The 24,542-nt window shown below is 38.6% G+C and overlaps 1 protein-coding gene across 6 annotated transcripts in view; it reads right to left on the bottom strand.

Moving 5' to 3' along the window:
* Positions 1-24,542, bottom strand: part of MTR (5-methyltetrahydrofolate-homocysteine methyltransferase) — a 54,276-nt gene that overhangs the window by 12,450 nt on the left and 17,284 nt on the right. For 5 of the 6 annotated variants that reach the window (XM_026108942.2, XM_064509350.1, XM_064509347.1 and 2 more), the window contains 16 exons: positions 21,837-21,937; positions 21,420-21,481; positions 20,572-20,639; positions 19,443-19,522; positions 18,153-18,265; positions 16,558-16,698; positions 15,639-15,824; positions 14,905-15,084; positions 13,804-13,920; positions 13,566-13,706; positions 10,228-10,317; positions 9,450-9,602; positions 8,754-8,861; positions 4,391-4,491; positions 2,870-2,937; positions 1,825-1,945 (listed from right to left, as the gene is read on the bottom strand). In XM_026108942.2, the coding sequence (XP_025964727.2) occupies positions 1,825-1,945; positions 2,870-2,937; positions 4,391-4,491; positions 8,754-8,861; positions 9,450-9,602; positions 10,228-10,317; positions 13,566-13,706; positions 13,804-13,920; positions 14,905-15,084; positions 15,639-15,824; positions 16,558-16,698; positions 18,153-18,265; positions 19,443-19,522; positions 20,572-20,639; positions 21,420-21,481; positions 21,837-21,937 (1,830 nt within the window). The remainder of the gene's footprint in view (positions 1-1,824; positions 1,946-2,869; positions 2,938-4,390; positions 4,492-8,753; positions 8,862-9,449; positions 9,603-10,227; positions 10,318-13,565; positions 13,707-13,803; positions 13,921-14,904; positions 15,085-15,638; positions 15,825-16,557; positions 16,699-18,152; positions 18,266-19,442; positions 19,523-20,571; positions 20,640-21,419; positions 21,482-21,836; positions 21,938-24,542) is intronic. The other variant, XM_064509348.1, reaches the window with a different exon arrangement.

Here is a 24,542-nt window from a genome sequence, read left to right as displayed (position 1 = left end):
TCTTCCATTTTGATAGGAGCAGAAAAAGGAACAAACAGGGCATGGTCCTACAGGGGCACTGTATCATTTATAAAAAATAGCTTTCATTAAATACTACCACGACAAGACTGTCACCATTATTTGTCAGCATCTGAATTTACCAAAGCAGTAGAGTAATAATGCAAACATCATAGTAACTTAAGAAGAAACTCAATTACATACATTCTGTAGGCAGCATCCAGCCTCTCTCTTTCAAACTAACCTCACTGACCCCCTTTCCAAGTATTTATGGTCCACTCATTGCAAAGAATGAGATCTATTCATTATGGAGAATAAGTGTAGACATTGCTAATGAAGAACCATCTAACATGTATACAAGCTTTCAGAATGCGCATGTGTGGTTAAACATAAGATTATGAAAAAAAGCAAAATTAAATGCATCTTATCTATCCAGGATGCCATAAAGAATACCTTTTCTTTACATGTATTTCACAGAAATTGTATTTATCTGGGCAGATGCATGTGTATATGTTTATATACAGTTCACATGAAAAAATATTATTTATGTAAATAAAATTATACATATATTATTCAATAATCTCAATATTCAAGAATAAAACTTATGTTGCCTTGCTGTTGGTTACATTCATCTCCAAGAAGTCTACAAAACTGTGTGACATTGGTTATTAGGACACAATGTCCAATGTACAAACGCTAAAAAGATATGAAGAAGGGGCCCTCCTAAGCTGTCCACTTAGAATAAAGCTTTTTTGCAGAGAAAAATTCCATGTTTGTTCTCAAAGTATCAAAGCTACAGGAGAAGAGACTCCCATAAAAAAGGAGAAAAAGGATACAGTTAACCTTGCATTATAACTACAGAACTAATAAAGACAGACAATAATCCTACTATTCACTATCTGTCAAGTTATGTTAACTTCAAACGCTAACTTTTATATTAGTTTTAAAGTAGCTTGCTAAGGCCGAAACTACAGAATTCATGGACCTACTGGTTCTGATCAGAACATGCACTGCTCTGGTAAAGAAATGACCACCACTAATAACTTTTAGTTATGCAAGAAATGACCTCCACAATCTCCTGAGCTGTTACCTACTCAAACATATTGGACTTGAACCAGTTAGCAAAGTGTGACCCAAGGCCTTTACACATGCCCAAAACACATTTGTGGTAAGGCTAACACTAGGTGTCAGCCAGCTGTCAACACTGTTCTTCGGTACATCATAGCACCTGTATTATTTCATTTGAATGGATCTGAGAAAATTAGATCTCAACAGAAAAGCTCAGTCTATCAAGTGCAAAAATGTAACTACTTCAAGGCACGCAACTAGAACATGTTCCCTGTCAGCCTGCCTGAGCAGGACTGGGGGCTTCAGCATCTCTAAGTGCTGAACAATGACCCAGGAAATTACATTACCTTTCCTAAAGATAGATAGCTGCCTGATGTCAACAGTACCATTTCTAGGCTAAAAACCATGCCTATTCACTGGTGAATTGAAACCAGACTGTTCGACCCCTTAGAAGAACAGGGCTCTATTCATATGCATATGCCTGTGAACTTCTAGACAGAAAGATTAAGGTCAGCACATATAACACTTGCACAAACGGAATGTTTAACGTGCCCATTATTAGTTGTCTCCCAATTACATTCTACCACTATAATCCAGCACCTCTAACATAAGAAATAACATTATCAGTCTTAAGCAGATGCGTAACAATAACTGTTTTGGGGGAAAAGGAGGGAAAGGGGGAAAGAAATGGCTATAAAGTTCCTTTCTTCCCAGTATTTTCATACATGTTTTCCCATCTTCCCAACCCAGACATCTTACTTAGAAGTAGTTGCTCCTCCAATCAGCAATGGAATCTTTATTGCTAATCTCTCCATTTCCATGGCGACAAAAATCATTTCATCCAAAGAAGGGGTGATGAGACCAGACAGGCCAATTATATCTATCGCAAATTTACAAGCACACACAAAAAAGATTTAGCAAATCCACTCTAGAAAGATATAAAAATTATTACAGAAAATGTTTCATTTCTAGCTTCATGTATCAGACACTACATAGTGAGATAACAGCATGGTAACCACTAAGCTGTATGCTAGGTTTGGCCTAATTAGAAAGTAAAAGATTTCCAAGGATGAAGGTGGTTCCAAACCCCCAGTCTTCACAGCTGCTGAGCACCTACTGCTCTAGTTTCAGCCAGAAATATACAGTACTTCTGATTATCATGCTTCACACCTGAGGTTTGTTGCTTTATTGAAACTGAGGTAACTCAGAGTGTAAGAGATTAAAAAAAAAAAACCCAAAAACCTAATTTCTAGCCAAGGTATTTAAGATTAGGAATTTCATTGAGACATGAAATAAGAAAAAATAATTCTAGGCCCTGCTCTTAAAAATGGTCAGCAAACACTTTCAGACTTCTACACAATTCACCTCTTCCAAGATGCAAGAGACAATTTGAAAGCAACTGTAATTTGGGTCAGAAAGAAAGTTCATTGTTTTTTTTAGAACAATCCATCCTGCTTTTCGTAATCACTGGTTTGGAAGACTGAATGTCAAGTTATTTTACGGATTTAAGACTCAATATAAAGCTACTTAACCTTTCTAAGTCTCCATTTATTCATCTGTAAAACAAATAACTAAAACATCTCTCTTGGACTTGTCCTTGTAACAAATGTTTTCAGTTCCTTGGGTAAGTTTCACAAAAGTGCCAAACACTAAATAATTACTGTTGTTAATGTACAAGTTCTGATTTATTTGAAGGTAGTCTGACCAAATCATAGACAGCATAGGAATGCAATAAGTAGCAAAAAAATGCAAGTGGGGTTTAAAAATCAAGCAGTTCAGGAGTACTAATGAAATCTCTCTATACCTGCTTTGTTTTCAACAGCAGCTCTCAATATCTTATCACATGGAGTCATGACTCCTAAATCAATAACTCTGTGAAAAGAAGTGAGATGACACAGTATTTTTTAAAAAGGAGTCAAATATTTCTGTTAAAGGGCAAACATTGTTCTTACTATAAATGACTGACCTAATATTGAAGCTAAGAAAAACAAAACAAAAAATCTTGATTTTAAGACTTTTGATAGCAATTTTAATGTAGGAGACAACGTCTAGGTCTGGAAAAATTTTCAAGCACACTAGAATTTTAGATGATATAATATCAAAAAAAATTTTACATTATCTAAAATAATTTTTTATATTACTTTTTCATGTTATTTCTGAAGTCAGTTGGGCAATACTAAAAGGTTTAGATAGGATGTGGACATCATACCTTATGTCAGGAATATAAGCTGATTTATATTAAGTATTCTTTTATTATTAAGGCCCACATTTTGTGAAATGAGGCACTGCACTGTCCTCACTAGCATTCTATTCCTATTATCCCTAGCTGCTGCCAGGGTTTCTATTTGTTTGTTTTTTCAAGGGAGGCACCCCAGCCTGCTGTCTTCACTCAGCTTCACTCCTACTCATGGTGACACTGAACTGAAGCCATGGTGTTTTCTAAGTGGTTCATTCTAAATAAAGCTCAAAGCCTCCTGAAATAATCAACAGAAGTTAAAGCAACACTGAAATGGAATATATAGCGTATACACAGCACTGTTACTGGCTTCAACACTTTTGCTTAAATGAAGAGATGACTTTGACTCTTCTTTAGAATAAGTTATAGCCACACAGTCAAAAAGAACACCATCAACAACAAAAAAAAGATGGTTGATGAGACAAGATGCAACTCCAAAGCAGATTCAACTCTGAGCAACATTTGACAGACCCCTGATGAAGGGTTTTGATGGAAATGTAACCACTCCATCACTGCTGCCAACTCTGCAGCAGCCATACAGGCCTGGAAAGAGCTGACTTTTCTTAAAGTCTTTCGGAGACTCTGGACTAGCATCTCATCCTTTACTTAAAAAGAAAAAAAATCCCTAATAAGTTTTTAAAACCTTAGTTAGCAAACAGCTTGAAAGACATACCAAAAGGTTCACTAGAATCTTACAAGTAAGACTTCCTTTTTTCCAGCACACAACATTATGCACAGACAGTCTTGCCTGCTGCAATTGTCCTGTTTTCTTAAATACAAAAATTGATCTCATCTATGTTTCAGTTAATGTTGAACTTTATTCATCTCAGATACCAATTTATTAGGAAAAAGGCTATTAAAGAAGGCTCTATTCCCTCTTGCCTCCTCATTAGTAATAGCTGGTACGATCAGTGTTCCCAGTCACAACTACGGGAACAGAGGAAGACAGCAACCAAGAAATGTCCACCTCTCATCTGCTGCCATCACCACAGCTGCAGCTAGGCTCACCTACTACTTAGGTAGCTTTATACATTAGCTAGCCTTACACATTATGCCAGTAACCAGGAACACAACTGTTCATCTCTTTACCTGAAGTTGTTACAGCCCAGAACAACTCCCACAATGTTCTTGCCAATATCATGTACATCTCCTTTGACAGTGGCTAGTACTATTGTACCATGGTAAGGATCCTGAAAGGTGAACAAATAACATCAGAATTAAATTGCTCAGAAGCCTCAAAATGTTTGCACAAATTCTTCAACAATGGAATCCTGATCCACAACTGAGAGGCCTATCATAATACAGGTAATTGTAAATTATGTATGTGATGTAACCAGTATTAAAAATTATTATAAAAGATTCTGGTCGTAAAAGCCTGCACTTAAACATACAAATGATTAATAATAAAAAGAAAAGTTCTTGCAGATTGAGTGCATATTATTCAAATATCTGGGTTTAACAAAAGTTACAGATAAAAAGTTTCAGATCTGGATGGCATTTTGTGCAGTGTAATGCTCGAACTTGTAAAGTACCTCTGCTTCCAACATAAACCTCACTGATAAATAGTTTAAATGAATTAAATATTTAGAACAAGGGGGTAGGAATGTTCATAATTGCACACCCATTTGCGCATCAAGGGCAATCTTCCAATGCACTGCTGAAAAGAATGAGAGGAATTAGGAAAAACAAGAGAACAAGAGTTTATTTTTTATGCAATATCATTAGCAAGGGAAACATTTCAGTGTACTGATCAGGCAACTTCAGACTCCCCAACCTGAGCAAACAGGCTGGAAAAGAATCTCCTCGGAGAAGGGAAGCCCTACTGTCGCAGACTGTTCCTAAATTAGATGTCACCCTCCAACCCTGCAAAAGCACCTTAACCAGCAGGACAACAGTGCAACTTCCCTATAGCAGTTCTCCACTAGGACATGGGCCTTCACAATACATTATTAATAGTATAACCAGTGCTGTCATTTGGAGCAGCTCCAGCCTATCACAGTGCCATGTTTGAATTTGTGCAGGATCAGAGGGCAACAGACTACCTGAATTGCAAAGCATTGATATAAAGGGGAAACCTGAGCGCATTCTATGTGAAAACACAAAACATTTCTCTGTCCACTAACTTGTCTTTTGCAGACAACAGAACTAGTGGATTAGATCTTTCTATAAAGCATGTTATCATTCTGGATTTTATCAAGCAGCTCTCTCCTTCATGAATCTATGTCACCTTCTTCATATATTACCAAGAGGGATAGTGACATTTCCCATGATACTAACGCCTTCATTGAATAAAAATCCCTACATCCTCACCAATGCTGCTGTTTAAGTGGTTAATTGAGCATCTCCCCAGTGCTCGTCTTTTCAGAAAACCAGGTAACTGAGAACACAAAATGGATGTTTATTAGGACAGCATCTCTGGACATCAATGAAAAATTTTGCAGCTGAAAATACACTGCTGTACTATACGAGAAAACTAAAAAGAATTAAAAAATAATCAAGGATTGGGAGAAGAACAAAAAGCACTACCCACATGCATCATATCCAATAACTACTGCTGATTTAACTAGTGACTGATATCCAAGGAAGAAAATTGACTGGATCTGCAAATAAGAAGGAAAATCTGTGCTGGGTAGGAAGCAATATGGGCCTGAGCGCATACTATTTTACATAAACCCTCCTTGCAACACACTGATTTCAGTTGTCTCAAGCAAGGAGGTCCTCAAGTTCTGGGCACAGATCTAGATGGCTTCTTTTTTAAATCTTGACGGAAATCCACAGCCACAGCCATTTATCCTCAAACATAACAATTAGCAATTTGCATTGCCTGGCAGTCTGCAACTAGAACTGTCCCGGAGGTTTCAACAGGCTGGGTAATGTTAGATGGATAAGCTACCACAATCATTTGCCTCCAAGGCAGCATCTAATGTCAGAAATAGAGGCAGCTGTCCTCTTTCTCTCCAACTTTCTACACAGAGAAAAAAATATACACAGAGGAAGGCACTACAATACTAACTCAGCAGAAGATGGAAGAAGCAGGACAGAAGCCTTACTTTTTTCCCCTCCTGCCTTCCTCAGCAACACAGAATACCTCACAACCTCTGCAGAGTGCTTATTATATTTTTCAGAGTCTCTCAAACCCCATTTAACTTCTTTTTAGGAAAACACTTAAGCGCCAGAGGGTTCATAGTAGGTCCCAGTCCAGTGCCCACTGAAAGCAACAGAGGAAGTGATTTTCGCTGACTTCAAATAGCATCAGAACAAAGCAGATGATGCCAAACACAGGCATTCCCAAGAGTCTAAACCAGTAGTGCATCTGAATTTAAATAAAAAAAGAACAGCAGTGGAAAAGGAAAGAATAAGCAGGAGGGAGATAACACACAGAAAGGTGACTCATGACAGAGAGAGAACAGATCCACTTGAGACAATGGAGAGAAGACACTTGTCTTTACATCCAAGAAGAGAATGAGAAAAGAGACCAGGCATTCTCCTTCTTTCATTAAGATTACACAGGTTTGATTACCAGGGTTATCACATCACATATTCCATTAATCAAATTTGGAAGGAATTAATTCAAGTATATGCATAGGTAGTTGATAAAACCATTCTCAAAGAAGAGCCACCAACTGTTAGCTGTCAAACAAGAAATGCTATAAAGTAGAAGCCCACAAGAACCTGGAAACCATTTAATATTTTCATCAGTGATTTAAGATGATCTATAAAACGGAAGGATGACAACAAAGGAGGGGGGAGTGGATGCTGAAGGACAAGACTAGGGTTCAAGATCAACTTGACAAATTAAATAAGCATCCCTAAAATCAGTAAGATAAAATTCCATAACAGAACTGCTGAGTATTGTGAGGAAAAAAAAATGGCATCAAAAAATGTAAAATGGGGAATATATCAACATAACTGCAAGATTTGTTAGAGGGCAAAAGTAGACTACAAAGTCAATACAAGACCACATGGCACACTGCTGCAGAATGCCAGATATTAGCACTAGCCTTATGTGAAACAAAGGTAATTGCTCAATTCTGTTTGCCACTGGTATCCAGCTGAAGCCTCACCACACGTTAAGAAGGATTACAGAACCAGACACAGAACTAGATGTCCTCCTGAAGTCACTTCAAGTTGTAAGTCACTTACTTATGAAAGCTCCTAACTTTCTAAGGCAGTATACTGCAGTGCTTCGATATCATTACAGCATTTCCTTCCCCCCACCACCTAACCTAAGTATCTTCCCACTGAAATTTAAGCCCCATTTACTCTTGACAAGATGTAGGGAAGATTTTATTTTTTTCTTCCCTACAGATATCTCTCATAAAGATGAAGATTTTAGTCAGAAGAAGTCTGAAAGAAAACATACGCCACTCAATTCCTCCAAACTTTCATTGAAGATTACATTCTCTATGCTTCTGACCAAGCTAATCATTGCTCTCTTTTGAAACTCTAATTAGTTCACATATTTTCCTTGAGCACCACCTTCAAAATGGGATGCTGTGTTTCTATCAGTGCTGAGCGGGCATAAGAAAAATCACTGCACATCACATTTATAAATTCTAGTTTGGTGCTTGCGGGGTTTGTTTGGGGGGCGGGGGGGTTGATTTTTTTGCAATAGCATGACACTACTGACTGACATGCTGTTTGCGACAACTACAATCCTCAGATCTTTCTCTAGGAAGCTACCACCTAGCCAGTCATTTTCCATCTTTTATTTGTGCCATTTGGTTATTTCTGCTTCCATATTAGGACCATGCACTAATATCTACTGTACTATAATCAAAGTAATCTTGAGAAAATGGGAAAAAATCATACACGAAAAGCCTATATTCAGATTCTGTTTTCTTAAATATTTGATGGCACCCCACAACTCGGTTGTGACTGCAAATACAATTAGCCTACTATACCATCATAACACCAGGCCTGGAAGTTATGATCTATACAGGAATGTTACAAGAACTTGGTTTTTTTAGCTGAGAGAACAGCTAGGGGGGGGTTAGGGAGGAAGATGATTAAAGAAAAACATTGTAACAGGCTTTGAACACCTAGGAGGGAGTTAAGGAGTTTATCAAAGGTAGAGGAAGTAGCAGATACTGGCAAAATTTCCCACAGTGAAAACTTAGACCAGAAGTACCAGAAATAACTAACACTGGTAACACTGGATTAAATGCCTACAGAGGTTTATGGCATCCTTCAGGAGTTCTTTTGGGTTTTTTGTTTGTTTGTTTGTTTATTTTTTTACACGAACAGGTTAGACACATACTGAGCAAAGTTCCACAAAATCTGCACTTTATGCATTCCACGTCTGCTTCTACTTAAGCAAAGATTATCTGTTTCTGTATGCCTTGCTTAACTCTCAGGCATAAAGAGCTGGATAAATGTCATCAGGAAAATAATTTCATTTTCTGTCAAGACATGCTACGAAAGAGTTACAGCACAAGTGACTGTGTCTTGCCTCTTCCTCTATGCTGCCTTGTTTGCCTCTCTTTTCCTCTCTCTCTTTTTCCATATAGGGAACAAGGTGGCCGACTGCTTTCTTCATAACTCGAGCAGACTTTATCACCTGCATGAATAAATGGAGAAGGGGAGGGGGAAAAAAAATCAGATAGAGGAATACTCTCAAATTTCTCATGGCTTTCTTCTATATCCATTCTAACAAGCAACAAAACATCCCATCATTTGCAAACTGAGATTCCAGGTTTGCAAAGCATTCTGTGGTACTAGGCTGCTGGCTTTTGGACTAAATGTCCACACACAACACTTGCTTTCACAGTGCAACCTCTGGGACCACTCACAACAGAATGAGAAGTTACAAATAGTCAACCATGTTTAGTACTTTCTAAGTTCGTGTCCTTAAGTAAAACCCATGAAAAAGAGAAAAAAAAAGATCCAAACAAACATCACTTGATTTAAAACTACCTTATAAATGAAGCAAAAACACTCAGGAGAAAAGAAAAACAATTGTGAAAAAGTATAAAGAGAGAATCAAGTTAAAAAATAAAGAAAAATAAGGCAACTTACTAGCAACATCTCAATTTTCTGAATTCAAGTGCTATATCTGAAAAGACAGCCAGCATAGAATATTTTGGCTACATTTTACAATGCTAGTTTTTGGCAAATATGAAAATATAAGAAACAATTTTCTCTTTACCTGAGGCAGAAACATCTTTCCAGCACCAAAAAGATCACCAACAATTTTCATGCCATTCATCAAAGGCCCTTCAATTATATTTAGAGGTCTAGGATATTTTTCATGATTTAATCTTGCCTCTTCTGTATCTTCAATGACATACTTCTCAATGCCCTGGGAAAAAAATTGAAAAGCTTTTAACCTTCTAGAAATACAGCTCATATTTAGAGTTGTCTTCTCCCCCCCCCCACCAAAAATGAAAACAGAAGTACAAAGAGATACTTTACATGCTACCAATCTCTAAGAATATCTCAGATGTATACTTAAAATAGGTTTTCTTAGGAAACAAACACTGTATGTCCAAGGCATATAAAGTTATTCTAAGCAATAATCACAAGTATTAATGTTTTTGTTTGTTTTTCTTAACCTCAAAAGAGAATCATACAATCACATAAAGACTGCTCCCTCAGCAGATGTGCAATTCAGTGCAATACAGTTGTATGTTAAAGGACCAGAGAGCAACTGGAAAGTAAAAGCAGTAAGTAGCAACAAACTAGTGCTACCAGCACTAGCTGAGTAAAATATAAAATGTTAAAGACCTCAAATTGTGAAGTTTAAACACAAATCATCACAATTCTGTCTGGTCTACTGATTTCAAAGCTTTATTAATTAAAAAAGTATAGCTGCTGAAGGATTTTTAAGCCAAGGTTGGCCCTTCTAGTCTAACGGCTGAATTTTTATGCCTGAGAGCACTCATCGGCCATTTGCTTGGGCAGGGCAATTTTCTAAACAGATTCACCTTTACGAGAGCATATTCTAGCCTTTCCTCCACGGAGCTTTTCCGCCATTCATCAGTCTGTTCCACTTTTTTCCCTCCTTGGGCATGATTCTGAAAAGGAAAGACATCCATAGGAGTTTAACAGTATAAGAAGTACAATTACAGACTTTACTGTCAGAGAAGTCAGAATAATCTTATGTACTGTACATAAGATATTTTAAAATTATTCGGAAGAGCTTTTGTCATACATGCAAATCACGTTATAAATGTGTGTGACGCACGGCAGACAGTTAGTGGGTCTACATCCCCAAAAGTACGTACCTCAATGAAGATGTAAACAAAAACAAAAAAAAAAGAGGGAACAACTCCAATAATTTTCACACTCTTAAAAAAAACCCGCTGAAATGACTAATCCTGAGGGTTTTACTTCTGGGAACATAATTTAAATTGATTCCTGGCCCACGCAGTGCCACTTCATTTTAAAATTCTAATTAATTTGGCACTAAAACAGTTTCTGCTGGGACAGCTTCTGTTATTTCATATCACAGATATCTTTGCAATCTACTGTTTTTCATGCATATGGACTGTCCCAGTCCCTCGCACACTCTCTGCCTCACACTCCTCTTCTCCTCCACCTTCTCTATAAATGCAAAGGCCAAAAGGGTTTCATGGTACAAGAAAGCTCTCAAGCATCCAGCATGAAGGCTCACAGAAGAGCATGCTGTCCATTACTTCAATTACCACACTTCAGGCAAATGATTTATTTTTCTCCCTCAGCTATTCCTCATAATCTGAAGTATTTCTTTCCCTATGAATGCTCCTATACTTTTGAGTGCTCATTAGCAACTCTTTAAAGACAGAGCCATGAGAAAAGTCATGGAAACCTCATCCAAAACAAGATCTCATTCCTGAGAACAAGAAGAAGAAGAGGTCCTCATTCATGCTGATACGAATATTAGCTAACTTCACTGATTCTCATTACCAATCCCACTCCCCTCATGGATCTAGTTTGTAAGAAGAGAACAGAAAAAGGGGGAAAATGTTGCCAAGAGAGGTTGTGCAGTCTCTATCCTTAGATGTAATCAAAACACAACTGGGCATGGCCTTGAGCAACCTGCTGTGGGTGACCCTGCTTTGGCAGTCACCCTTCTGTGATTCTGTAAAAAGGTTAAGTGCTCCTGAACCTCTGGCCAGACGTTTTACCAAGGAGATCATTCTAACCTAAAAATAACACTGCTTTAACTAACCCATGAAACTGTAGGCATGCAAGGACCACAGCAGCAAACACTACATGCAGATCTTTAAAAAACAGGATGATTATACTGCATGCTAAGGAGGAAAAAACAGAAGCACAACTCCTGCTGCCATAAATGACTAAATTTCAGTTTGAGAATGTTTGCATCTGTACACATGATGGAAAATATTTTTTAATCTCAAACTTCAGATATAAATTGATCTCCTAAATGGAAAAGGAGTAATTGCCTTGTTTTCCCCAAAGGTCTAGCATTCAAGCAACTGGCAAGCACTATTACCTGAAGGAATTAGGAGGACACTTCACTGGAGCTCTATGAGAGGTGCAATACTTGAAATGGGACTGCACATTCTATGTTCTTTGTGCAGCATAAACTGCAGTAATCAGAAATAAAAAGAACATATGCACTTACTGACTGGTGAATACATGTCTACGTTTAAAAAAAAAAATAGAGCTATTCGAGTGCACTAAATCAGAGGAAGATCAGAAGAAATATTTTGAAAAATGTTCCAAACTCCAAAGCCTTATATTATATAGGCCCCTCCCTTAATTGTAAGTAAATTATAATGTATCCAGCCTCTCGCATTTCTCCAGAGCCAGGATGATATCCAAATCAACAGACTTAACTCCAGTGAAAACCAGAAAATTTTTGGTTTTGGTAGTATTTTATGCTAGCTTTTAATACATCTTTTAAAGATGTTTGAATCAAGATATTCTTTCTTTTCGGTAACTGGGGACTGCTTTATCTGTGCAATAGAACAATTGCGACAAGGAAGAACAGAGATTCCAATATTTGAAACATCAACAATACTTTCTCACGCTTACAGACCTAAAAGGAGTCGTCCACTCACATTTTTACTTTTCATGCTCCATTTAGATCCATGTTCCACGTTCTGCATAAACGCTACCTAAGCAATCTCTTTCTAAACTTATTAAAAATGTATTTAATTACGTGACTGATCCTCTTTAAAGTTAAGTCACCTTGAATTAAGACTTCCTTAACAGAAATGTTTCATTTTAAGTGATCCCCTAGAGTGTGTATCTCGGTTACTCTCAAAGACTCATACAGAAGGTATTTAAAATCCCAAGTGCGTGTAAATAGTTTCTGAAAATTCCATTAAATAGACGTCTGTGTGTGCTGTGTCAATGGTTTTGTAGCTCTGTCCTTTAAGGCCTTCATCCTTCCACTATGTTTTACTCTTTTGCGTGTGCATATGTATGTATGTATGTATGTTTTTCTTCTTACATAGAGAAGATCACTTACAAGTGAATTGCTTAGATACTAACAGCACATTATAAAACAGCCTAGGCACAAGGGGTAGAGAGAGTCTTCCTGTACTGTTTTTAAACATGTTGGCATTGTTTCTTAAAAGCAGATATAACTATGGTGCAAGCTACAGACCAAATGATTCTGCACACATAAACAATGCAGCCAGGAGCTACAAAAAGGGCATGCAACCCTCAGGTGCACTTATCTCTAACTCTAGGAGCCACCTAACCCAAAGAGATTTTCGCTGTTGGCTCTCTTGAGAACAGGATTTAGCCAATCTTATCATTGATAATCTGGAACCCACCACGAGTGTAACCTGTATCTTTTATCACCACCATCATGACAGTATCTCATAAACACTAATGAGCTGACCCCATTTTGACATGAGTGACATCCTGAACTGGAAGTCTATGGCATAGTCAGGAACCATAGCCAGCCACTTAACTTTTCACATATACTCCAAGCAAACCTTCATCACTAGAGACATGCTTAATGTCTTTGCCTCCCACAGGGCACTTGTCAATTGTGCTCCAGCAACAAGGTTTAGTTTGGCTGTGGGTTAGCCTTTTCTGTCTTGATTTTTTAAGAGAACACATATACAGTTTGATCTCCTGAAGCACCTGAAAAACTCTAGTGCAGGGCACCTGTGAAATTGGACAGGCTCAATCTGTTACAGAGTTCACGTTCAAACTTGAACTGCACGCACTATCAGTACTAACTTTTAACGCCCACTGTTATATTGATGCACGTTTTATAGAATGTTCTGTCATCAGCAGGGAGGTGCTGATGCCCAGGTGTTAAGCTAACCACTGTTCAAAGCTTAAAATTGGAAGTTACCTGAGCATAATGTAAAAGTTTCTCTGTTGCATCAGGATCTTTGTTCCAGATCAGATTCTCACACAGCTGCAGCAATTCCTTGTGGATATCATCATACACTGGCAGATTCCCAGCATTCACAATTCCCATGTCCATGCCATACTGAAAAAAACATACAGAATCCCCTTAGCAGGGCTCTCAGACATAGGCCTGCATATTTGCCAAGCACAAATATATGGGGGCCAAAAGCACACCGTACCTTAATTGCATGATAAAGGAACACCCCATGCATTGCTTCTCGAATTGCATCCATTCCTCGAAAGGAGAAGGACAGGTTGGAAAGGCCTCCACTTATCCTGGCTCCTGGCAGTGTTTCCTAATGGAATTGTATGTAAATTTTAAAAAAAGCTGTTTCCAAAAAGGAAATCCAAGCAAAGTAAACGGTCCACAAAACACCTGGCTGAGGAGCTGTGAAGCACTGGCAATGCCACTCTTTTTCTCTTTCTTGTTCCAGATCCTTCTACAGTTACTGAGGCTCATAAAAAGAAATTCAAATCTCTATACAAAAAACTACAAATAAAAGATCCAGCTTACTTATATGTAAGCAACTACCATGGTTTCTGTAGTCACTGGTGCTCTTCTAAATGCACAGCAGCATTCCAGATGTTCCCCCGGCAGACCTACTTACGTCTCTTCCCATCCCTCAGCCAGCAAGGCAGAACCAACCTCCCTGCCCACCTGCGTGTCTCAAGAATGGTTAGCTGCTCATCAACTTGAGCTAGCTCATGTACTCAAGCAGCCAACCTTGAGGAAGCAGCCTCCCTCCAGAAAGGCAGATGCTGACAAAACGCCCTGCAAGGTATTCAACAAGCCCAGACTGCTGCTGGCAGAACTTCTCCAGACCAGCTTATTTGCCTTTTGAAATGCAATAGTACAACTTCCCTGGCTGTCTTCAGGTAATAATCTTTACTTCTGCATCTCCTGACACACACATTTTGGCTAAACAAAAAGTCAGGTTACTGCACAAAGTCCATCCACAGTAATTGAACCTATATTAATTAAAAAGAGCAGCCTTCACATACCTTCAAAGAGGTCCTTTTGGCTAGAACACTGAATGTGACTGTTACCTTATTTAATTAGTATAATACTTTTACAGCAGAATTAATGGAGTGAAATATATTTATAGAACTATTTAAAGGTCTTCTACTGGAAATAAAGCAATATATGGGAATGGCTGCACTTCACAGGAATAGTCCCCCTCCCATAAATTTAAAATGTTTGTTATTTTGTAGCAGTCAGATTTTTTTTTTTAAAGTAAAGCCAGTAAAACACTTTAAGTCAAAATAAGCTTATAACTCACTTTTATGGTTTTAGTAGCATTGATAAAATTCACGGCATACAGGTTATGTTCTTCCATTCCAGTACCTATGGTCAAAATATTAGGGTCAAATATTATATCATTTGGATTGAAGCACAGCTTTTCCACAAGGAGGTGATAAGCTCTGGTACAGATTGCAATCTTGGCTTCCGTTTCTGTCGCCTGGGGAAGAAAAAGAATTCTTCCATGAAACTAAGAGACAGCATGAAAAGCAAAGCCTCCAGAAATCATTTACAGCCTCATTGACTACAATATTGGGAATTCCCAATCTGAACACCATGAATATTAGAAAAGAATTATACATATACCATATCATACCATCTAAACACCACCACCACACCTGTATCTGGAATTTTGATTCTATCCATTAAAAAAAATGATTTTGCTCTCCAACACTGCATCATCCTATGCAAAGTTTAACATTTGGTTTTTGAAAAAAACTAAATGAATTCACAAAGATTCCCCTCTAATGCAAAACTCAATTTCTGAATTAAAAAGTCTTTTGTGAAGGAAAGAAGAGCTCAGCATAGCAGAGCAAGCAAAAAATCCAGTCTTGTGCTAACAGCCGTAAATTTGGAGCAAAACTTCGATTTCTCAAATGGGTGAACAACAAAGAAATGCTTATAAATCAGGGTCAAAAATACTGCTAAGAGCAGGAGCCTCTTTAAATCACCTATGCCAGTGAAAAATACCTCCTTTAACAAAGTGACACTCACCTGACCCACTTCATCAAAAGCCATGACAACCACAGCTGCTCCATACAACTTAATTTTCCTGGCTCTGTCCAGAAAGTCTTTCTCACCTTCCTTCAGACTGATGCTGTTCACAATGCATTTCCCTTGGCAGCATTTCAAACCTGCTTCAATCACTGAGAAATTTGAGGAGTCAATGCATAATGGCACCTGCAAATAACACAGAGGTGAGCAAGGACAATATATACAGGTTATGAGTTAAATGTTCCACAGGTTGTTTGCCAGTTTGGACATAAAAGTAAGTACAATATTTATCAGCTTTTACGAATAAGAAGTTTCTAGATGGCACTTGTTGATTCACTTTGCTTTAAATGCAAACTCAGAGCAAATTTAACTCAAGAGCTTCTATGAATATTCCATCACACAGAGACCTCTGCTCTGTATACTGTCTTTTGTTTCTGAATGAGATACTTATTTCTAGAGACTGCACTTACTTAGCAGGAGCATCTTTTAGATTGCATATCCCTAGCATTCTTAAGGCTTTGTGTGAAATAGCCCAGTCATGCACTGCCTATCTATACTGTGGCTCAAAACTGTTGGAATAGGAACCTACACTCAGCTTTAACCAATGAAAGATTGACATATGTTTAGCTGAAAACAGAGAACATTAAAACGTCAGTTCCTCCAAAAGGCTTTCCTATTACAGTACCTTTCCCTCTTCACTACTGTCTGACACTACCCCAAGAAAGGCATCAGAACTGGGTGCTCTGATGCCTCTGTTTTTTTTTTTACGACACATGAAATGAAGGATCATTTTATACACCTACACCTGACTAAGCATCTAACCTGGTTACTAAACAAATCAATATCAAAATTTTCTGAAAGGCAACTTCCAGCTCAACAAGATGTTCTGTATTGTGCTTTGGTGCAACTCAGTTACTACCTTTGCAATATCAGGTTCTGAAGAAATCAAGTTACAAAATCTGGTCATAGCAGCCGGGCCATCCAACATCCCATCGTCCATATTGATATCAAGAACCTGGGCCCCCATCTCGACTTGCACTTTGGCTACACTAAGGGCTTCCTGAAGAAAAGATTCAAAAACCAAAACAAGTCAGCAAAAAACATGGCCGATTCATTCTCAAGATAACATTTCACTTTCTGAAAAAGTGTGCAGCCCTACAAATCATCATAATAAAAGTATCCTTTCTCAAAAATTTACAAGGCAATCTGTAAGAGAATAAGGAAATAGTCCTTAACGTACAGCAATACAGAAGTCATTAGCACCACACATCAATAACTACTTTATTCACAAAAACATGGCACCAGAGACCTACACGTGCTGATAGTGCCATTAATTTTAGACAGTTGGTCATACATTTAATTGAAAGATCCAAGATTTGCACGGTAACAAGGATTTCTGATTGCACATGATGACAGGAAAACATTCTCTGTGATGGTATAATATAAGGGTCTAGTGTCACAAGCTATGCTCTTTTTTAACACAGAGTACTTTATTTTTGGAGGATGTTCGGCATTTTTTCCAGCTGCAGAATAATAACCAAGTGCTAAGAAGGAAATACTAAAGCAGATAATTACGTGGGCTGAAAGGAAAGAACACCCGTTTGTTCGCTCTTTCCCTTTTTTTATCATGCTGCAGATTAAGGAGAGGAAAAAGCAAAACAAAACAAAAAGGCTTTCAGTTGTTCACAGTCCCTAACAAGCTGCATTTAAGCTCTTTACTTAATAGGTCTAACTTGCCTCATGAATCATAAGACCTCAAGAGCCAGACTTCGTAAAACCAAGATAACGCTTTAATTTTGATTGCATCAGTTAGAACAGCAGCACATGTTTTGGGGCAGAGCCTTAGCTGGCAGGAAACATTACCGTGCTATTTTTTTCAATAAAGTTATAGTAACAATTTACACCAGTAAGGAATGAGCCCTTTAGCCTTTTCATTTTGGCCCTATAGCCATTTCGAGTGGCAGTTACTTTCTAAACACCTCTTTCTGTAGCAACTCTTGCTTAGCATGCTAGAGCCAGTAATCAAAGTACATAGAGATGCAACCATAATGCTGACTGGGACTGGAGAAGGGAGAGGCAGGAGAGTGAGGCCGCAGAGTGGCACAGTCTCTCCCATGTCAGATATACGCCAAACGTGTGAGAGAGGAGGGATTACAATCCCTTTCTTTCTTTCTCTCTCCTCTGTAAATCCAAAAATCCAGCCCAGATACAGCACGGACCAGGACATTTTCTATACCATCACCCTGCATAACCAAAATCAAAATGGAAAATCATGTTTCCTGTAACACTTGTCAAAAAAAAGCCCTTGTGAAACCCTTCTTGCATGTTTAACAGGAGCTGATAAGCACAGAAACAAAGGGCAGTGAGAAAGGAAAATTCTTCTTGTTTTCTTCCTCTTGTAACTGGCATAGAGTAGAGCTTTGTGCCAGCAAAAGAAACAGCTACTAATGCAGTGCAAGAGAGCAACGAAAATCAGAGCATTATCTATAAAGATCATTGTTAAAAAAAATATACTTCGTAGTTGCCTGCCATGATGAGTTTAGCAAACTTCCGTGATCCTGCAACATTGCAGCGTTCGCCAATATTAACGAAGTTGGTGTATGGCCCAATCCTGAACGGCTCCAGACCTTAAAAAGATATTTTTGAGCATATTTGTAAAAATACAGAAAAGAAAAAAAAACTGTGCGAGAAAGGCAAAAATCCCTTTCTAATTTGTGAAACACAGATCTTTCTTTCTTCGGGAATCGAGGTTTATCATCATGTGAGGACATGCACAGATCTAGTAAGTAACTAGCAAAGCAAAGCAAAGAAACAAGTTAATTATAAATACACAACCACTTCCAATACATATGCCAAAGGTTTCTATGCTTCCTCAAGGATAGTCAATAATTTACCTGACCCACAATAAATAATAGCTAATTTGTCCAATATAAAACGACATGAAGCTGTGATGCTCTGGGCATCCATGCATGCCTTCCATTTCCAACTATGTTACCTCATGACTCTACCACCACCAGAGAAGCAGCCCACTGAACTGATTGCCAACGGGATAGCTCTTAACCACGTATCTAAGTTCAGAGAAACCAGGCAACAGCCGAGAAGGACTCTTGGGTAGCAGGCAGCTCAACAGTAAACAAACCTCACAGCAGAACAGAGAAGGCTCCTGCAGGAAACTATGGGGCAAACCATGATTTATTTCACTTCTATTAAACTGTTTTGACTTTGAGATACAAAATACAAACCCAGAATGAAAGGTCTGTTTTATTTGGAAACACTGCCCAGTGGCTTAAAAGAAGGCCTGGCTGAATAATCTACAGAGCCAAACTTTTTTTTAAAAAAGACATTTTAGAGCTAGAGGTATGGCTAAAACATTGTCCCAGTGCAGATGGATCCAAGTCTGAGACCACAGGGGGCAGCTGTATCACAGCAGATGAACTAGGATCTCTCCCCAGCACTGCTATCAGCTGCAGTCAAATTACCTGACCTCTCTGTGCCTAGCTCTCCCCAGCTGCAAGGTAAGGAAAAGATAACTCACCACTGCAAAGTGCCTGAGATTTACTGAGTAAAATATGCTGGCTTGGTTATATCGTACAAGACTGCAATAAATTGTGCCATTAATCCTTTGGATTCAGCTTGAGACAGGCCAAAGCAGTAAGATTTACATCTGGATATACATCCATAAGGTTGCTGGGTTCAGGTAGAACCAGCAACTCATAGCCATTCTGATTAGTAGAGAATAGCAGATACACTTATAAAGGAAGGTTACATGAATTAGAAAGCTCAAACCCTTACACTTTGTTTTACCTGAGAGCAGCATGTATCCTTTGGAAAGAGAAGAAGGTGGAATGCGAGGTTTACATGATTTCACGGCTTCAGCAATTTTCCTGAGTTACAGAAAGAGGGAGGTAAAGACTCTCAAAGTTTTTGAATAAAATTAAACCACTCCAGACAAGACTCTAACAACATACTTGACATACACACCACACCCTCCAATTCAGCCCTGTCACAGACAAAACTAATAAACATGTTTCACTTTGTGTGGCCAAAGGCAAAAATATACTCCTGGAAGATCCTATGTAGCTATTTGCAGGGAATGTACAAAGATGAAGATTTATCAAATATAAAACATTATAAACTATGACAACTGGATGCTCATGTGCAGGTAGCGTGATGGATATCAGTACCAGCCTTCAACTACTAAGTGACTCTTTTCTGCATTCATGATTTACTGAGCTGAGCAGTTGCTGATTGCAGCGAAACAACATTGGACAAAGATCATTCTGTGTTGAGATGCATTTCTCAGATTCCAGAACAACTCATAAAGTTCATGAGCAATTATCCTTCTTTTCACTCTAGTCAAGAACAACACACACTGTCCTCATGTACCACCTCCTCCCAGTTTGTACAAGGGTAGAAATGAACCATAAAGGCCCCTTCTCTTTTAAGCCCAGGTGAAGAACGGAGGGTTTTTTCTGTGTTACTTCTAGGGAGAAAGATATAACACCAGCTTTATAGCACTCTCAAATCCCATTATAGATTTTTTTCCACCCCTTTCTCCCCTTTCCCAGCCCTCCTTTTACCTGACATTTTACCGTCTAGCTAGGGGCCTGAGAAAGAGGAAAAATGTAGAAAATAAGGGAACAAAGATGGGAACTCTATTCTATCCAATGGTAAAGAGGGAGGAATGATTCTGGAACAGTTTTAGAAGACAAAACAGCAGAGGCATAACCTTATTAGAACCCTGCCTCTACCCATTCCTCAAAATACAGATGGTTATGAAAGCCAGATTATTTTTGCTGCACACACTGCTGCTATTTTCATTCAAGTGATCCATCTTCTAAGGAAACTCTATGACATGCCATGGAATACTGCTCCAAGGAAACTGCATTTAATCTACTTTTCAGTGCATCTAAAGTTGTAGCTCATAAAGAACCTGATATGTGCTGGTGTAGTCCCACAGCAACCTCCAACTATATTAACCAAACCATCCAAAGCAAAATTCTGTAAAAGGGAGAGGAAGAGAGAATTTAGTTTCAAGTTAATAAAGGTATCTAACATCTATATTCTCCATATATTAAGCAGGTCAGAGGATCACAAGAAAAAAAATCAGATGAAGAGACACAGAACTATTTCTTTTTCTTAGGATTTGTTTTCAGATATGGATGCCTAAGGCTAACCAGCAATTTTGATACCTAATTTTAGCAAAGTGCATTTGAAACTGGCCCACTTTATGCTCAAATCCCAGATGAAAACTTGGATGAATACCTAGATCATTGATACTACAGTATAGAAGGTAATTAACATGCAGAAGATACTCTGTGTCAGCAAGAATGCAGTAAGTCCAACCACACAGTTCTGCCTCACACAGATCAAGCAGTGCTTGGAAGGACACCTTGCACTGGAACACCACCAGTATCAGCTGTTCCTACAAATGCAACTCTGTAAAACTCTGCCAAGTTCATAAAAACTGCTCAGCTTTTTGAACAATTCCCAAATGGGCAAGCAAGAATGTAGGAGTGCAAATGAAAAATATCTGCAGATCAAGCTGCAACAAAGCTGTTTAGTGTAGGCAAAGGGAGTCCAAAGTAACCAAGGTTTTCAGAGTTACCTATACCCTGGCACCTCAAAAGCACTACTGGGTATAAACAGACAAAATGACATGCAGAGCTACCCAAGGAAAAAAATAACACAGTATGTAACAAATGTACATAAAATACAAAGATGTACGTCTATGTCTACTAATTTGCCAGATATGACATGTTTATGAGAAATATTACATACCTTTATATGCTTGGCAGTCACTTCTGGAGTTTCATCATAACCGCCAAAAGCATTGGGAAGACCTTGAAAAACAATTTTCCTACTATTGTAATTTGTTTAAAATCTCACAAGAGCACAATTAAATTTCACAAAGACACATTTAAAGTATCCACACTTGTATGAAAACTACAGTGCCTCATCATCCTTGCAATCATTACTCAATAGATTATCATTAATTATGTAAGACAGTGTTCTCGACTCATTGTCACAGAATTGAAAAGTTACTTTCAGAAGCTTAAAAAAATTCTTAATTTGCTTTTAATGGTAGCAACAACCTTCTCAAGCTAATTCAACTATTATTTCCAATGGGATGAATGTTTAAATACAGTTCTTCTGTATATAAGCACAGGAATATGTGCACATGTACTCACAACACACCTGCATTGGGGTAACAGATGATGTAGGCTGTCGTACACTTCCCAATTGTTTCAATGAAAGGCCGCATTTCAGCTGCCCCTAAAGCACAATTTAAGCCAACACTAGAAAAAAAATATTTTTTTATTTGTAAATAAAGCACAAAAACACCTATTACAAACAAAAGAGATCAAAGTTAGTGCTGGTAACTACTAACTTCCACAATCATCTGCAACTCAACCACCCTGGTCTCTCTTTTCTTTAACTATCATCAACACAGCAAGACTTGATGGACGGGGGAAGATACCATCTCTGCAAAACAACAAGCCTCTGAGGGTGGAAGAGAAGGGCAAGGAGGAGTCCTTAAGGAAGGGACTGAATTGAATTGGGAATGGTAAATCAAGATTTCATTTCAAAGTCCAGGAGGAAAGTGGCCGCATTGTGACAGCAACTATAGCAACATGATGAGACTGTACTTTCTAGATGAGAGAGAGAACGGGTGGAATCAGAATGACAGTGAAAAGCAGTTCTGTGCTAGAGGAAGAAGTATGAAAAAAGTTGAAAGAATGAAGAATTGCCTCAAACTGCTAACTCATAATTTAAAATTTGCACATAAATTTTGTCATCCCTGGAAGAAACTGAGTGCATCCCTGAAGATGCCTTATGGCAGCATTAAGCTTTTGCACTGAATCTGCACAGTTTATTATCCTGCATCTTAGTGACGTAGACAGCAGGAATCTTTTCACACGAATAAGTTTCTTAAACAATCTCACCAGTACAGGAGGTACAATCCTGTTTTCTTTAATTCAACCACAGATACATAAGTGTGACTTGAACTCAAAATGACTGCACTGATATTAACAAGTGAAACTTTTCTTTCATAAAGTATGTCAGAGACATTTACAGATGCTTCCTTATCACTCTGCACCATTCTAGTAGCCATCTTACCAGCTCTGCGTAACTCAAAAAGTGCTCACGGTGCTGCTGGAAGAAGATGCAAAAAAGCTTTCTCCTTTCCTAGAACAGTCTCAGGGAGGACACAAGCTACCCCACAAAAACTGGAAGAGAGAATATAATATCCACATCTCCCAGCTAACTGAACACCAGGCCGCCTCAGAAATAGCAATATTAATAAAATGCATGTATGCCCACTCAGTTTCCCAGAGGTCAGAAGCAATAAAGCTCTGCACAGGACTGGGAGCACAAAATGGCTTTTACTTTTCTCCTGTTTCCTAGGAGCAGGCAGGGGCTTCGTATTGGTAATCGCACAGATAACAGCAGCAAATACTTGCAGCCTGATTCACTTGCTGGACAGAATGACAAATCCTTCAGATCTAAGGGGCTCTTAGCACCATCCGAGAGTGGGGACCTGAACACCGTACAGTCAGTTTCCTGAACGAAACATTGCACAAACCCCTTCTTCCCACAGCTTGTCTTTTTAATAGCCAGATCTACCTTTGAAATGTTTTTTTTCCAATGCATTTTGTATGGGCCATTCTACTTATACAGAAGAGGTTTTAAAAGAATCCTTTATTTCCATCTCCCCATTTTGTGCTTACATACATTTAAATCATTCACATAGATCCCCCTGATATATACAGCATGTACTAAATCAGAGAATAAACAATTACAACAATGAAGATCTGGAATTTATTGCCAAGTGTGGGCTCATCCTTTAGGATTTTTGAAGCAAAGCATGCTAAGAGTTGTTAATGAGACCGCCTGTCCTAATCAAATGTAGATGAACGCAATATATTTACTACTGTTAAGTCACGTTCGATTTACAAGCCTCCAGCTCACACTTTTCCCCTCTCTCTCCTCTTAAGATAACTGTCTTTCGTATTAGGCAGCTTCATTTCTCCCTGCCTCATCTCAGATCCATCCGTGTCTGATCCTGAGTACTGATTCATCTGCCACTTTTTACCTCACCTCAGCAGTGAGACACTGTGAAGGAAGCTAGCATACTCAACAAATGAGCACTTTTTGATGTTCTCACTTGACTTACTGTGTACCAGCCCTCCAGAACACCTCCAGACTGCCTGAAGGACAGCCTGCCGCAGGGGTAGTTGACAGATCTATGAGCATGGCACCATCCATGCCTTGTTTCAAGGCTATCCAGTCAAACTAAGCACAGACACATACACTCCTTCAGAAGCAAAAAGTAGCTTCCACTGTCAGCCTCATCTTCACATGCCAATCGGCATCATCATGAGGGAAAATATCTGAGAAAGCAAATCCATTAGCCTGGCCTCAAAAGCCAGTAGTCTGGAACCAGGCAGTTGATACACTATCATTGCTAGAGTAATAACCATCACACCTTCACCTTGAAAATCATCTCTCCCTTGCTCATTTCTTCATAGCATCCACTTATCAGCTCCTGTGAAAGCTAAGGCTGTAGAGCACCTTCAGGATCAGAACAAACAACATATTAGGGCCCTAAACTCAAAGTATGTCTTCTTAACGCTACCACAGTAAAAACAATCACAAGACTTGAAATAACACAAAGGGAACTCACGCCACATCTGAGCACCCTTCAGAGCAAGCAGCCTGCCACCCGTCCTTCAGCACTCCTTTAAGAACAGTTCACACATTTCTCAGCCACTAGCTACATCCACAGGACGCAGATCATATACTTTTTAAATGGGCCTCAAAACAAACTGATTTAAGGACAATGCATCACCCTGAATGAGACATGAAACCCAACTGGAAACATGCAAACAGATATAAGAT

The sequence above is a fragment of the Dromaius novaehollandiae genome, chromosome 3 (assembly GCF_036370855.1).
Source record: "Dromaius novaehollandiae isolate bDroNov1 chromosome 3, bDroNov1.hap1, whole genome shotgun sequence".
NCBI classification, from domain to species: Eukaryota; Metazoa; Chordata; class Aves; order Casuariiformes; family Dromaiidae; genus Dromaius; species Dromaius novaehollandiae.
Note: the sequence above shows the minus strand (reverse complement) of the source record. Positions and strands in the feature narration are given on the sequence as shown.